General features: G+C 38.6%; 1 protein-coding gene across 1 annotated transcript in view; it reads left to right on the top strand.

The window, feature by feature from the left end:
* Nucleotides 1–14,912, top strand: part of Cwc22 (CWC22 spliceosome associated protein homolog) — a 32,683-nt gene that overhangs the window by 14,138 nt on the left and 3,633 nt on the right. Inside the window, exons 9-15 of the mRNA XM_057755667.1 lie at nt 1,294–1,404; nt 2,530–2,611; nt 7,298–7,358; nt 11,033–11,110; nt 11,923–12,075; nt 13,566–13,693; nt 14,732–14,833. Of these exons, the coding sequence (XP_057611650.1) occupies nt 1,294–1,404; nt 2,530–2,611; nt 7,298–7,358; nt 11,033–11,110; nt 11,923–12,075; nt 13,566–13,693; nt 14,732–14,833 (715 nt within the window). The remainder of the gene's footprint in view (nt 1–1,293; nt 1,405–2,529; nt 2,612–7,297; nt 7,359–11,032; nt 11,111–11,922; nt 12,076–13,565; nt 13,694–14,731; nt 14,834–14,912) is intronic.

Raw genomic sequence — 14,912 nt, forward strand, 5'->3', positions numbered from 1 at the left:
ACAGCAGGAAGTGAGCACAGCTCTAGTAATTAGCACCTGAGAGTGACCCAGGTGCACTTGTGCATTAGGTCTTACAGCATTTGGGGAAACAGCGGGAGTGCCTGGCTTCCTACTTTTGAATACTAAATAGTTTCTTCTTTTCAGAGTCTGTGTTCTGTTGCATAACCAACTAGACACTGGATTGTTTCAAGTTGCATTTGCTGTAAATTTTTTTAAGATTTGTTTGTCAGGTGAAGGCTAAATGACCACTCTACAGTGTTTGGGCATCCTGTTTGTTCTATGTGTGGCTTTCCCATCTCTCTCCCGACCCCACCCCCTTTCTCTCTGTGTCTCTGCTTGCATTTCCCGTCTAGTTATATTCTATCCTGTAATAGACCAGAACAGGTTCTTTATTAACCAATGGGAGGAGTTCATAGTCACAGTGCCTAGAAGGACATCTCACATCAAAAGTGTTTAGCTCTGACAGCATCTCTGGGCGAGGTACAGTTGCGATCCGTGCCATTTGCACTGGTGATGTGGTGGATGGTCCTATGCGACCTTTCGTGCGCATTCATTCAGATCCGAATGTACATTGTATTTTAAGTAATAGTCATGGTTTTACCAGTTTTGTTCAAGATCTTTCAGCTTCTATTTTAGTTTTATGCATGAAAACCCTTTAGATTGATTGTAATACTCTATTTAACAATTATATAGAGTATATATACTCTATTTAACAATTATATTTAAATTTTTCAATCTGTTTATTTACAGTGAATACAGTAGGTTGTGGAACTATTTTCCCTCCCATATCCTTCCATATTCATTCTTAACTCCGCATGCTTGTGTTGGGTATATGGCCTTATTTTCCATCATAGACTGCACTCTTTCTTAAGATAGCATTGGATTTGAAAGGCTAGCTTTGTCTCCAGTGTTTTCCTAGTGCTCCTGAGCACATTTTATCTGACAGAGTGATGCAGTCACCTTTTTTTTTTTTTTTTTTTTTTTTTTTTTTTTTTTTGGTTTTTCGAGACAGGGTTTCTCTGTAGCTTTGGAGCCTGTCCTGGAACTCCCTTTGTAGACCAGGCTGGCCTCCTCGAACTCACAGAGATCCGTCTGCCTCCCAAGTGCTGGGATTAAAGGCGTGCGCCACCACCGCCCAGCTGCAGTCACCTTTTTAACATCAAGTCGTTCTCATTGCTTTCTGGCTATAACTGTTGGATTAAAATTAGATTCACCGAAATGAGACTGAACTTTTCAAGGTGAGGTACATGTATCTAGCTCATTTTTTTTTCCTTCTTAAACTTTACTTTGTAGAAATTCTTGATGAAGGAGACAGTGATGATTCAAACACGGACCAAGAAGCTGGAAGTAGTGAAGACGAGGAGGAGGAAGAGGAGGATGAAGAAGGAGAAGAGGAGGAGGAAGGTAAAGTGTGGCTTTCCAAGTGTGCTGTAAACACTCCCAGGCTAAGTGGATTCTGAAGTACCATTCTAAGACGGCTCTCTCAATTCACTGAGAAGGGATTGTGAAAAATGCCACTGGAGTTTAGCGGGTGAAGACTTTTCCATGCCCTATAGGACAGAAGACTGCCCCCTCCAACAGGATACCTACCCTAAAAGTTTTAAGCAAGGAAATTTATTTTTACTAACAACATAATTTTAATTTGGTGTTTTAGACCTTGACTTCTAAAGGTACATTCATGTTGAGGGTGTGTAATTTATATAACCTTGGCAAGAGTGTGACAGATGTGAATGACTTAGATATTTGCTGTTCATTTTAGCAAAATAGGGTAGGGAGGCCACTGACTATTTTAGTACAGAAACAGGCTTGATGTTCTTCCTCTTCAGCTCTGGTGAAATCACTGTACAGAAAAACAAGCTCAGACCTTTCCTTTGGTTGAGTATCAGTAATACAGCAGCATATATAAGCTGGCGTTATTTACATTATACATCTGGAATAATAAAAGTATGTTTTTCTTTTTAGGGTAATGTAGGTCTTATAGTGAAATTGTTCTGTAACATTTTATAAAAAATATATTGGCTTTTTCCACTGCTGTCGTTTAAGTCTTCTAAGTACCTATATATTACATTTTTCTTTTAGAATTTCTTTGTTTTATATGGAAATACTATTTAAATACAAATAATTGGGTGTAAGAAAGTTTTCTTACATCAGTGAAGAGATTTTGAAAAATATACATTTGGAGAGAGCCAACCAACCTGCCACAACCCAGTGTTCTCTTAAGATGAATTCCAGACCGTACAGTTCATCCGCCTAATCAAAATTGTGTATAACTCTAGAAATAATATTCCATGAAGCATCAGTGTGGAATAAAGCCTTCTATGGTATCTAAATGAGTTTGTAATACAAAGACAAAAGTAGATTTTTGGCATAGTTGTGGACTCTGATCCAATAAAATGGTATGACAGAAGCTTACAATAGCTCCATTAATTTTGCAGGTACTCATTTACAAAAGGAAAACAACATTGTTGTTATTGAATCTGATCACAGAACAAATATATTTTTATAATTGTTATGTTTAATTTATTTCAGGACAAAAAGTAACTATTCATGACAAAACAGAAATCAATCTAGTCTCATTTCGCCGTACAATATATCTTGCTATTCAGTCAAGGTAAGACTTTATGGCTTAATTGATCATTTATTTCTGTTTTGGGTAAGAGATGGATAGCCAGGATTTTTACTTAGAGTCCTAACTGTGTTACCTAAATAGGTTCTGCTTTCTTTCAGTGTGCCATTTCTTGTAGTTAGATATTAGTAATTAAACCTCAAAAATAACCAACTCTGTATCAAAGGCTACCACAATATTTGTTAATGAGAATTTAATGTTTCTTTTTCTGATGTGGTTTTTAATTCTGACTCTTAGTTGAGAGCTTACTTGCTGTGCAGATGTAGGAGGATAGAAATGGAATTGGGAATTACACTTTGGAAAGTTTTGAAGACCCTGTGTAGTAGTGTTAAGAAGTATCAAGACATCATGAAATTGAAACTATTTCCTTTGAAACCTGTACATTTGATTTGAGGGAACATATCCAAAAATGTTAAGTGCTTAGTCCGTCTGTTATTTTGATGTGAATCAGCTTATTGATTTACTGGGAATGTGTTTACATTCACACAGGAGGAGGGATGTTTTCTCAGTTGGATTATTGCTAGGGTCTGTGTTTCCATTGACTATGGTGAGCCATAAGTTGGAGTCATCTTGTTTTCATTGTCTGAAAACTTCAAATAGAGGAATATCAAACACTGATAAAAAATTTTTCTTTGTTTATCTTGACCTATGTTTTTATCATTCAAATGAAGAAGCTGCTAGTTTTTCCATGCAACTTAGAAGATGAGAATTTTGTCGAGTTTGAGGCCCTGCTGTCCTCTTCAGAACTGCAGCATTGTTCAGGACAGAAGAGGTCACTTCAGTGTTGCTCTCAGCGCTGTGACTGGGAGGAGTTGCAGGGCAGCTGAATAATTGTGTAGAAAGAACCCTAAGTTCCCTTCACTTTGCTACTATCTAAATCAGAAAAGGTACCAAAAACAAAAGCATGGAGACACAAGGCAGCCACTCCTTTCTTCTTTTTTCTTTGTTTGTTTGTTCTTTTTTGTTTTTGTTTTTCAAGACAGGGTTTCACTGTGTAATCCTGACTGTCCTGGAACTCATTTTGTAGACGAGGCTGGCTTTGAACTCACAGAGATCTGCCCTCCTCAACCTCCTGATGTTGGGATTACGCCCAGCGTAGGCAGCCACTCACTCTTAGACAGTGGCTTCTCCTTATTGTGCCTGCAGACCTTGCATAATAGCATTAAAAGAATACCAGCCTGTACATGACAAGTTTTTTTTTCCCAATTATATATGAAAATGGTTAGTAGACTTATAAAAGCCCATACAGATGTTAGAAGAAAATCATAAGTGCCCAATATAAACATTGGAGGACTTAGGAATGAGACACTTTGGTGATAAAGTCTCATAAAAATGTTAGTTATTAAATATCTAGGCAAAGAAATGCTGTCATTGGTCATCAAATGCAGAAGTAGCTTTTTTGTTTGTTTTTTTTTTTTTGAAGCAATGGTACTAGATCTTGAATTTTATTAGATTCACAAAACATTATTGTAGGTAAACTCTACAGAAAGCCTTTGGGAACATGAGTCAAGGGCTTTCCTTCCGTGGCAGCTGGCCCTTTTTCATTACTGTAATTACACAAAATTGTTCATTGCAAAACAATAAAGGGAACAAATTGCAATCACTACATGGTCAAATGTCTGGTTTATGCCTCCCTTGAGAATTGAGTTGATCGTGACTTGTTAAGAAGTAGGAAATACTCAGATCCATGTCAGTTTGGAGAAGGTTAGTAGACCAGGCAGAGCTGTGCTTGTGTGGTCTTTATTGAAAACAGGCTAGGCAGCTCAAGAAATGACACATCGGATTGGATTGAAGATCTATCTGTCTGTCTCTGTTTGTGAGTGTGTGTCCAGTGTTTTCTTTCTGTTGTCTGAAGTCTTTATACCGTTCAGGTTAGAAGCGATGAAGTGACTGCCTGAGGTAGTGTGGGGGTACTTATTTACAGATCTGAGATTGAACATAGTACTCTTCTTAGGTAATCTTATGCAAACAAGTCAGCTTGACTCCTGAACTGTGTAGGGATTGGCGCTTTTATTTTTCTTATGACTAGTTTGCTAGTCTTCCCATCTTCCTGCTGCTCTGAGATTCCTGTGGCTCTAAGATTAGTCTTTCATTATACAAAACCTCACAGTAAGCAGTTGGCTTTGTTGTCGAGGCGGAAGCTCCCTCCTTGTTCCTGCTTCTTGATGATGGTCAACGTTGTGGTAGCAGATGGAGATGGGCTGCCGTGTCCCTGACGATAGTGCAGTCATCTTTAAATACTACTTAAAACTGGCATCGAGTCAAGAAGACAGTAATTTAGTAATGCATTTATATAACCCTACTTTAATTATTATTGTTTTAAAACTGGAATTATTTTTGCTCAGCTACCTAAGATACCTAAAATATTGAGTAATGTTAGCTCATGTGATATTTATAATTAGTGCCCCTTCAGAATCACCACATGCTTTAAAAGAATGCAAATATATAAATGCATAAGCTCATACAACTTTTTCTGATAAACAAAAGCAGTAAAATTTTCTTATTACTTATTTGACTTGCTTTTAATTATCAAGTCCTCCCCACTCCTGCCATGTATTTCCTTTTTTTTTTTTAACAGTTCATATGTTTAATAATACTCATTGTTATTGCTGTAGTGCTGAAATGTATCCATTCTATGCACCGTGTATTATTGCCTGTTATCTGCTACCTGGAAGATTGCTTTTTTTATTTTAGCTTTCTTCTTTTTTTCTTACCTTGCACTGTGCTGGATGGTTGCCCAGTTGTGCTTATGAAACCTAATAAGTAATAGAAGCTAGAAATAACAGATGAATTGCAAACACTTTCAGAATCATTGCATTGCATTGGGTGGTTATTGGGGAGGGTTTAGACCATCTGAAAGGGTTTGGATATATCAGCATTATTCCTGAGTCAAGTTCTTGTTGAATTTGCTAATTATCTTGTGTTAAGGATATTATAAAAATCATCTATATAAACACTGTAAAAATGTGCTTTTGCTCCTTATAAGTTGCTTTGCATCATTTACTAATGTTATAGTATTTCTCATGAATGGGGAAGCCCTGTGTTTGGATATAGAATGAGATACTTGTGGTGTATCGGGCTGGCTTTTGCAGCAGGTCTCACCTCGTCCTAGCTCAGCACTAGTGACCGGGGACAGACAGTGCTGTAGAGGTGTCGTAAGGTTTGCGGTGAGATTACTGAGGGTTGTAATACTGGAAGCATAAGAAATTGGGTCTGTTTTAATTAGAATTTCTTTCCTGGCTTCTCTAAATACATAATACACATTTTAAGAAGCTTTTGAAGTGCAGTACTTATTGTAGCTTTCCCGTTGAGCTAGAAGCAAAAGTATTTCGTTTTAATTTTTAACTACTGAGATGTTACCCAGCAGTCTGTCTCAAAGGCACTCCTGAGTCTTGATTTTCTACTCTGTGAAACAAGAGAATCACATCAAATGTTGCTAAATCTGAGATGTTAAAGTTGTGTGCACCCAAGAACTAGATGTACTGATTAAGGTGTGGATGTAGGACTGGCCACTGAAAATACATTTCTTAAAAGCGTTAGTTATAGGTACTATGTGGAGACACCTGCACTCCCAGGAGCTGGAAGATGAAGGGAGAGAGTCAGGAGTTTAGGTCTTCCTCCATAGCCTCGGCTACATGCAATTTTTTCTGAAGCATACAGAACAAAAGTCAAATACTTGGTAACATTTTAAACTTTAGTGTATTCTTTATTGTTAAGCATTCTACCTGTTATTTTACCCAAAATTTTGAGTAAAATTACTAATCCTTTTTTTGGACTGAATTTACTAAACAAATACTGAAGAAATGACTGACATTCAGTAGATCTTGAGCATGAGTAGTTAGTCTTTGCCTCCCAGGACCAGGTTCCCATCTTTAGAGTCCATTGTCTTTACTACTGGGACATCAGTGTGGAGCGGTTCATGACTTCCTCAGGGCTTTCACCCTCCGCTGGCGTTCTCGTTCCTTTCAGACTCTTTCTAGCCTAGGCCTCCAGCTCAAAGTCCTTGCCTCAGCCTTATGAGTACCGGGTTTATAGGAATTAGCCACCATGCCAGCTGTCTTCCAGAATTTAAGGAAAAGTTGATGCTAGCGTTTGAGAATTTACAGCTGCTGTGCTTCATTGAGAACCCTTCCTGTATGTGTCACTGCAGGCTGATTGGCTTGAGAGAACGATAAAGATCAAGACATAGTCATTCTCTTTATTTCTTGTATATCTTTTTAAAGTTTACACATATTCTTGTAAAATTCATATATATGTATATATATATATATCTATATGTACTATAAAATTCATCCTTTCTTATCTGCAGTTTGTTGTTTTGGAGTATTTGCAAAGTTGTCCAAACATTGCCAAAATATTTTTGACACTGAAGAATGAATTGTTTCCATTAGCCATCATTTTGGTCCCATCAGCTTCTCTCTATATATGGATTTGCCTGTTCATTATATTGTGTGTGGCCTTTGTGTCTGACTTCTCTGTAGCAGGGTTTAAGGTTCCTTGTGTTGTTATATGTGTGTACTTTGGTGTTTGTAGTTAAGAGCTGTTCTCTGTGTGCTGGGATATGATGCATATTTACACTTAAGACAGTAACAGTAATATTTGGACAGGTACGGAGCACTGTAATTTGCTGCTTCAGACTTTTAACATATTGTGACCATCTTGTCTCCCTAGTTTAGATTTTGAAGAATGTGCGCACAAGTTGCTGAAGATGGAGTTCGCTGAGAGCCAAACAGTATGTCCATGCCTTTCTCTTTAAATTAGGGAACACCTATTGCTAAATAAAATGTTTAGGATGAATAGGTTTTGTGAATTGAAATAATAATACTCATGTAGGTGTAAGTTTTGTAATTTTATTCTAAACCAAGGCTGAAGGCTCCGGGTCTTTGACGTGTGCTCTAGTGGAGCGCAGTGTCTGCGTGAGTGCATCCTGCCCTGGTTGTCTCTAATCACGGTGGTTACCTGTGAACAGATTACCCCTTAGGAGGAAATCTGATCCCTATGCAGTAAAGAATCCTTCTGATAGGAGCTGTAGCAGTCACATGTATGTTTGCACTGCTCAGGTTGTATATGGAAGGATTTGTATTACTCTTTCATTCATTAATTCATTCACGTGGAAAGATTGATTGTAGACTTTTGTTAGACAGGCAAAGCCTCAGGGATTTAGTTTCCCACTAAGCTCCTAAGGTCTTCTGTTAGCCTCATGGGTTCATCGTCTCCTAACTGTTGCCCTTCAGCGTATCGGAGCCCCAGTGCTAAGGATAATAAACACTAAGCTGCGTAAATAATTTTGTAATTTTTTCCTGGTTGTCATCATATAATCTTTTTAGGTCTTTGGAGCCTGAGCCCAGGCTTTGGTGGAGCCCTTCCTCACACCTTGATGGACGTGTGATAGGCCTCATAGATGGAGTAGTAAGCATGTGTTCCGATAGGCTGTTCAGTGTCCGGTCTCTTGGTGCTGAGCTGTGTCAGGATTAGAGGATCATTTGTAGGGATTGGCACTGTGCCCCGACTCACGTCCTGTTTTCATAAGTAAAGCTTTATTGCAGTAAAATCATGTTCTCGCTCACTCACTGATCTTACCTGTCTTCATACCACAGTAGCAGAATAAATACCTTTGCCCAGCACCACACTAGCCCTAACCTGGAAAACATTTAGTGTTTGGGCATTTGCAGATGATGGAGGAAGGTCATTGACTAATAAAGAAACTGCCTTGGCCCATTTGATTGGCCAGCCTTTAGGTAGGTGGAGTAAACAGAATAGAATGCTGGGAGGAAGAGGAAGTGAGCTCAGATGTAGGGCAGCTCCTCTTAGAGGCAGACACGATGAAGCAAGCCACCAGGTCAGACATGCTGTATCTTTCCCGGTAAGACTGGTGCTACACAGATTATTAGAGATGGGTTGATCGGGATATGAGAATTAGCCAGTAAGGGCTAGAGCTAATGGGCCAAGCAGTGTTTAAAAGAATACAAAAGTTTGTGTGTTGTTATTTTGGGGCATAAGCTAGCCAGGCGACCAGGAGCTGGGGTGGCAGGAACGCAGCCCATAGCACCCACTTCATCTGGCGCCCAACGTGGGGCTCGAACCCACGACCCTGGGATTAAGAGTCCCATGCTCTACCGACTGAGCTAGAAAAAAATCCTTGATTCTTTATTGAATCTATTGTAAATATGTATATACATACTGAAAATTTTATAAAATTTGCAAAAACAAATTATTTTCAAATTAGAAAGTTGTTTTCTTTTTCCTATTTCCTGGTTGTTGTTTATATTCTTGACCACAGTGGATCTGTCATCCTTAGAAGGAAATAAGTTAGTAAATTAACCTTTAAAACTAGAATTAATGCTGAATTTGCTGTGTGACCACGTTACATTTGAGGAATATAATTAAGTCATTACAATTTTATTGATGCTAATCCAAAGGGTAGCTGTTCTAGAACTATCCTCAACATATTTTGATTAATATTTGGAAATATTTTAATACATCTATTTCCACGTACTAAAGACTCCTAAAATTGCTCAAATATTTAATTGACATGTTAGAATATTTAATTATCACAAGCCGTAGATAATAGTGCTTATAATTGCTCCTGGTCTGGGGAAAAAAGTGATGTTTTGCAGGTGGTTCTGAATCCACGGCACTGTTGGTGTATTACTGCATGTTGCTTAAAATAGGATTAACATATCATAAACACGATGCAAAATTTTTTGAGAGTGAATTTTGCACATCAAGTTAACCTAACAGCATAATTTAGAAAGGATTCATTTTAAGTTTTCAGTACCAGGTGAAATTTTGACAAAGTGTTCTCTTGCAGAACTTAACACATTTATAAACATTTACTTATTTGGGTTAGCTTATGACTTGTTTTTCTTTTTCTTTGTGTCTAAAGTGCCCCCATGTTTTAAAGGGATGCTCTGGTGAGGTGCTTCATGGTAGACCATCTGTTTCTAGAGCAGCGCTGTGCATTAGAGCTGTTCAGGGAGGAGATGAGCATGCTGCCCTGGTCAGGGGAGTGGCAGCTAGGCACGTACAGCTTTTGATGAGCACAATATGAGTGTCCTGGCTAAGGAGCTCAGATTATAATTTTAAGTGGTTTATAGGGACTTACAGCTATCATGTTGGATTCCATAGGTTCCTTCTAGTCTGTCGTCCTGCACTTGCAGATTGCTTACATAGACACAAACGCTTAATTACCTAATTTTAAAATGTTAACAGTTTTTCTTAATTCACACCTCAGTTAGTGACAATGGCAAAGTTTCATGATAGTTCATTTAAATTTTAAAAGTAAAAATTAACTGAAGTTTGGTTTAAACTTAAAAATTAACACATTTACTTTGTATAGACTGTTTTCTACTAGAGGAATTAACTGCAATCAGGTTACTGTTTGTAAAAAAGGTAGACATTCTAAAGAATTATAAAATGTGCGCGGACGGCGGCCTTCTCATTCTGTCTCTGCTTAGAGTTTACCTGAGTCACTGTCTCAAGAAATTGCTGTCTGATCCACTAGGGTTCTTTTAGGAATTATTAAATCATATATACCGAAAAAAAATAGATGTCAATCATTTGTGAGAGTGGGCTTTTCTGTTAACCTAGCAGCATAATCAGGAGTTTATTTATTCCAAAACTTCTCATGGAGATGTTTTTCAAAGCAGTTAAATAGCTAATTGGGTAGTACATTTCAGCAGTTACTGGATTGGCCCATCCATCTTTAGAGATCCCCCTGTAGATAGGTCTGTACGTAGAGCGTCCGTCCCCCTGTAGATAGGTCTGTACATAGAGCGTCCGTCCCCCTGTAGATAGGTCTGTACATAGAGCGTCCGTCCCCCTGTGGATAGGTCTGTACGTAGAGCATCCATCCTCCTGTAGATAGGTCTGTACGTAGAGCGTCCATCCCCCTGTGGGTCTGTACATAGAGCATCCATCCCCCTGTGGATAGGTCTGTACATAGAGCGTCCCTGAAGTTAGAACTGAGGTGTCCTCTCATGCTTCGTAAACACTCATAGTGTGCTTTTTCCGTGCTATCTAAGCATATCCTCTAACAATTGAGTTCATATCTAAATTGTCAGGTATTTGTGTTGGTGAATCTAAATTTAAAAGAATTTCACACAGATGTCTTTAAAGACAGAATATCCAGTTATGCCTTGACCTTCTTCACTAGATTGTTTAGAAATGATTCATACTCAGGAATATTTAGTGAAATTATCATAAATAACTTTAGATGTTATCAGTCAGACTAAAGGCTTTCAAAATGGTAAGCTTGACATTGATTGAGTTTTTAAAAATAATTTTACAAAGTTTTCAAAATTTTTAAAGTCTAGTTTGAAAACACAGTCACTGTTTGATCGTAAATTGCCGTATAGCAAAGCTCCATTGTGTTCTGCACCACTAACACCATTTTCTTTCTGACAGAAAGAACTCTGCAACATGATACTTGATTGCTGTGCCCAGCAAAGGACCTATGAAAAATTTTTCGGCTTGTTAGCTGGGGTGAGTTACAGTCTTGCTTTTCATGTCAAGATTTAATAGAAGGATTAGAAGCTCCAAAAGAGTTCCCAACAATAATATAGCAAATTAATGATTGTGCTTCGTGGCCTGGTCTACCCTCAACCAACAACGTATGTTCTTTTCTGAGAGCACAGTGTTCCTCCTTCAGTACTCATGCCCTTCAGTACATTAAATTACTATCATGTCTCTACAGCTTCCTGAAATTACAAATACTTTGTAACAGTTACCAGTCCAAAACAACTAATGTCTTCAGAAACTCAAAGCAGTTACTAAAATCAGGAACCTGCTAAGCCAGCACAGGGTAATCATGATTTTAAAATTTTTTGAAGGTTTATTTTTATCAATTTTAATTATATTTGTATGTGTACATGTCAGGGTGTGTGCACATGAGCACAGGTTCCTGCAGAGGCCCAAGGTGGATATCTGAAACTGTCGGAGCCGCCTGGCATGACTGCTGGGAACGTAACTCGGGTCCTCTGCAGACCACACTAAATACCATTAACCATTGATCCGGCATCTTCCAGTCCTTAGAATTTTGTAAACTATTCATAAAGCACAGTTATGTAATATAAAATGTATGTCTGTAGGATCAACTAAATGTATAATTTTATTTTAGCATATAAATCCAGATAGAACTACAGCTGTAACTTTGAACATCATTTCACACAGAAAGGTTGAGTGATAGATGATTTTCGAAGGTGTTTACAGTTGTTTAGTAAATTCAGGAATAATAAGTTCAGTTGTATTGGCATTCAGTTTCTACTGGTGTTGACTTTCAGTTTTCTTTTCTCTAGCGGTTTTGCATGCTGAAAAAAGAATACATGGAATCATTTGAAAGTATATTCAAAGAACAGTACGATACCATCCATCGCTTAGAAACAAACAAATTGAGAAATGTTGCTAAGATGTTTGCTCACCTTCTATACACTGATTCACTTCCATGGAGTGTAAGTAATTGGATCAGTATTTGCTCTTCATTCCTAATCCCCTGTTGTTCTGAAATATGCATTTAGTTATGGCATGGCCGTGCTTATCCTATCAGTAAATACGAATTAGAATGAAATACATGGTGCAGTTTTATGTTGTCTTTGAAACATGTTCACATAGCATGGAATCAAAAGACTAAGTCAAATAATGGACGCGGGTAAGAAATACTATTGTGGATCATACATGCCCCCCCCCCCCAACCATGCTGCTTTGTGGTAACGCCAACTAGCAATATTTTCAGGGAAAATATTATGTATTTTCATGTTTCACATCTTTATACGTATTTGTGCATACTCACATAACCAAGGAGAGACATGTGTCCCCTCTCCTGGTGGCACTGGTGCCTCAGAATTACTGTCTGTATTTCCTGAGAGCAGCTTCTCCAAGGTAGCTCTTACTAAGACTAAGGATTGTTCTAGGAGTTGGCAAGGGGCCATTTTAGCTTAAGCTATAGGGAGGAGATCCTGTGATCGTGTTTAGAGCAAAGAAAGGCGTCTTCAGTGGGGAAATGTGCACCAGATTGGACTTTAAACCCTTGTTTATTATATAATCGCTCACTGCTCATTGCTGTGATGTTCTTTGCTGCCAGCTGCATGTCCAGTCACATGGTAGCGGGCAGTCGAATGGTTTATGTGGTCCCTGCTTTCGGGAATGTTACCATGGAAGAGAAAAGTTGTCTGACAGTCACATGCCATAAAAAGTGTCATACTCCAAGTGAAGCAAAGTTGCTAGAAGAATTTTAATACAGAGAAGTCATACCCAAGAAGAGGAGGACGACATTGTAAATTACCACAAACTGGTGATAGAATGAGCTCCCATTAGGAGGGCTGAATATGTTTGTAGTATGGAAGTCCTAAGTATGTCCAACTACACTCAGTGGGCACAGCAACCCAGCAGCTAATCACAACCCTTTGCCTCATTCCCGCTTTCTAAAAAAGAAGTTTTAAACAGTTGACTAAAATAGGCTCCAGAGTATAATCCATAAAAAGCTAGATTTTTTTTCTGTTTATCTCTAAAATCTATGTCCACGGTTAGTTTATAAAGATTGTCATCTTAGTTTTCAGGATACATCACCCATCATGTTTTTGTCTTTTACCTTGTGTATATATGCTAGCCCCTTTGTACAGCCCGTTCTGCAGGGGGAAGTCTGTGAGCAGTCTTTACTTTGGTGTTATGTGCTCGAGACAGGATTTCTTCTCTGCCATGAAAAGCACCTTCTTCAAGAAAAAGAACACAACCGTTTCTGCACCATCTTAACATTGGGAAGTTAATACAGAGACACAGTCTTCTGTGTCACCAAGAAATAGCATGTGTCAGCATGGGAGGTCCAGAGATGCTGCTGAGGGTGGGAATTCCCAGTCATTTTGAGAGGACTTAAACTGCTCGGCTACTTGTACTTGTCTTTTAAAACAAAAGTAATTTTTTTTTAATTCTCTCTTTTAATTTTCAGGTTCTTGAATGTATAAAGCTCAGTGAAGAAACCACTACATCGTCTAGTAGAATTTTCGTCAAAATCTTTTTCCAGGAACTGTGTGAATACATGGGTCTTCCTAAACTGAACGCAAGGTTAAAGGATGAGTAAGTTGACTGTTAACAATTTACTCTTCCTGTCTCTGGGCGAGCCCCATGTTAGCAGAGAGACTTGTCCTCTCCGCAGGGAAAAGCCCTCTAGGACTTCGGCTGACATTAGTGTGCTGCGTGTTAAAGGGCATGGGACAGCACACACCTTTTGGGGTCTGGTTCTGGGGCTGTCGCATCACCCCACTTCACCTTTCTTAGTACCTGTTTGTACTGGCTTCTCTTCCATTCCACCAGTGCCACGAGTTATTCCAGCTTTTCATTGCTCTGCCTCTCTTAAATGTTGACCAAAGACCTGCACGGGGTCTGCGGGCTTCACTCTGGTCATATGCTGTGTGCTTTATCAGGCTCATCCTCCCAGGGTCACTGAACTGATCGGGCTGCTGTTACGTGCACCCACACCCCTGTGACTGCAGAAGCTATGACCCTCTTGTTGATCTAAATGCTTAGTCAGTCTTCCTGTAACTTACCCTTTTCTGTAAAACACTCATTGCCTGTTTCCTACTCTTTCCCAGTGCTTGCTGAGATGTGCATACGTACACTAAGGCCTTTAATATTTTCTGTGCATGTGTACAAAATATACTTGTGAATATATCCTGTACATAGTATGTGTGTATGCCATCTGTATACTCTGTGTGTATCCTAGTGTCTATATGAAAAATTTCTAAATCCATATTGTATAGTTACAGAAATGAAGTCTAAGGGCCAGTGAGATGTCTCAGTAGGTGAAGGACACCAAGTCTGAAATGAGTTGGCTCCCTGACACCCACATCTCCTATATGCTGTGCTATGCGTGCGTGCTCTCACACACACACACACACACACACACACACAAACTGTAAGGAAATGTTTTTTATAAAGAAATGAACTTCAGTGAATTATTTCTTATTTCTGATTATATTTAGATAGCCTAACCTATCAATGCATAAACCACTTTCTTATACTTAACTTACTAATTGAATATATAGGAAATCTGGTAAGTGGGTATAGGAGTTTTCATTTTTCTCTGTGTTTTTTCTTTTCTCTCTTTTTTTTCAGAACTCTGCAGCCATTTTTTGAAGGACTGTTACCTCGAGACAACCCACGGAATACCCGCTTCGCCATCAACTTCTTCACCTCCATAGGTCTTGGAGGTTTAACGTAAGGATCATTTGCAGAATTTTAGCTTTAGCTGACAAAGTCATCTTACAAGCTAATGTAACACATTATATTTCTATTA

Source organism: Chionomys nivalis, chromosome 22 (assembly GCF_950005125.1).
Source record: "Chionomys nivalis chromosome 22, mChiNiv1.1, whole genome shotgun sequence".
Lineage (NCBI taxonomy): Eukaryota > Metazoa > Chordata > Mammalia > Rodentia > Cricetidae > Chionomys > Chionomys nivalis.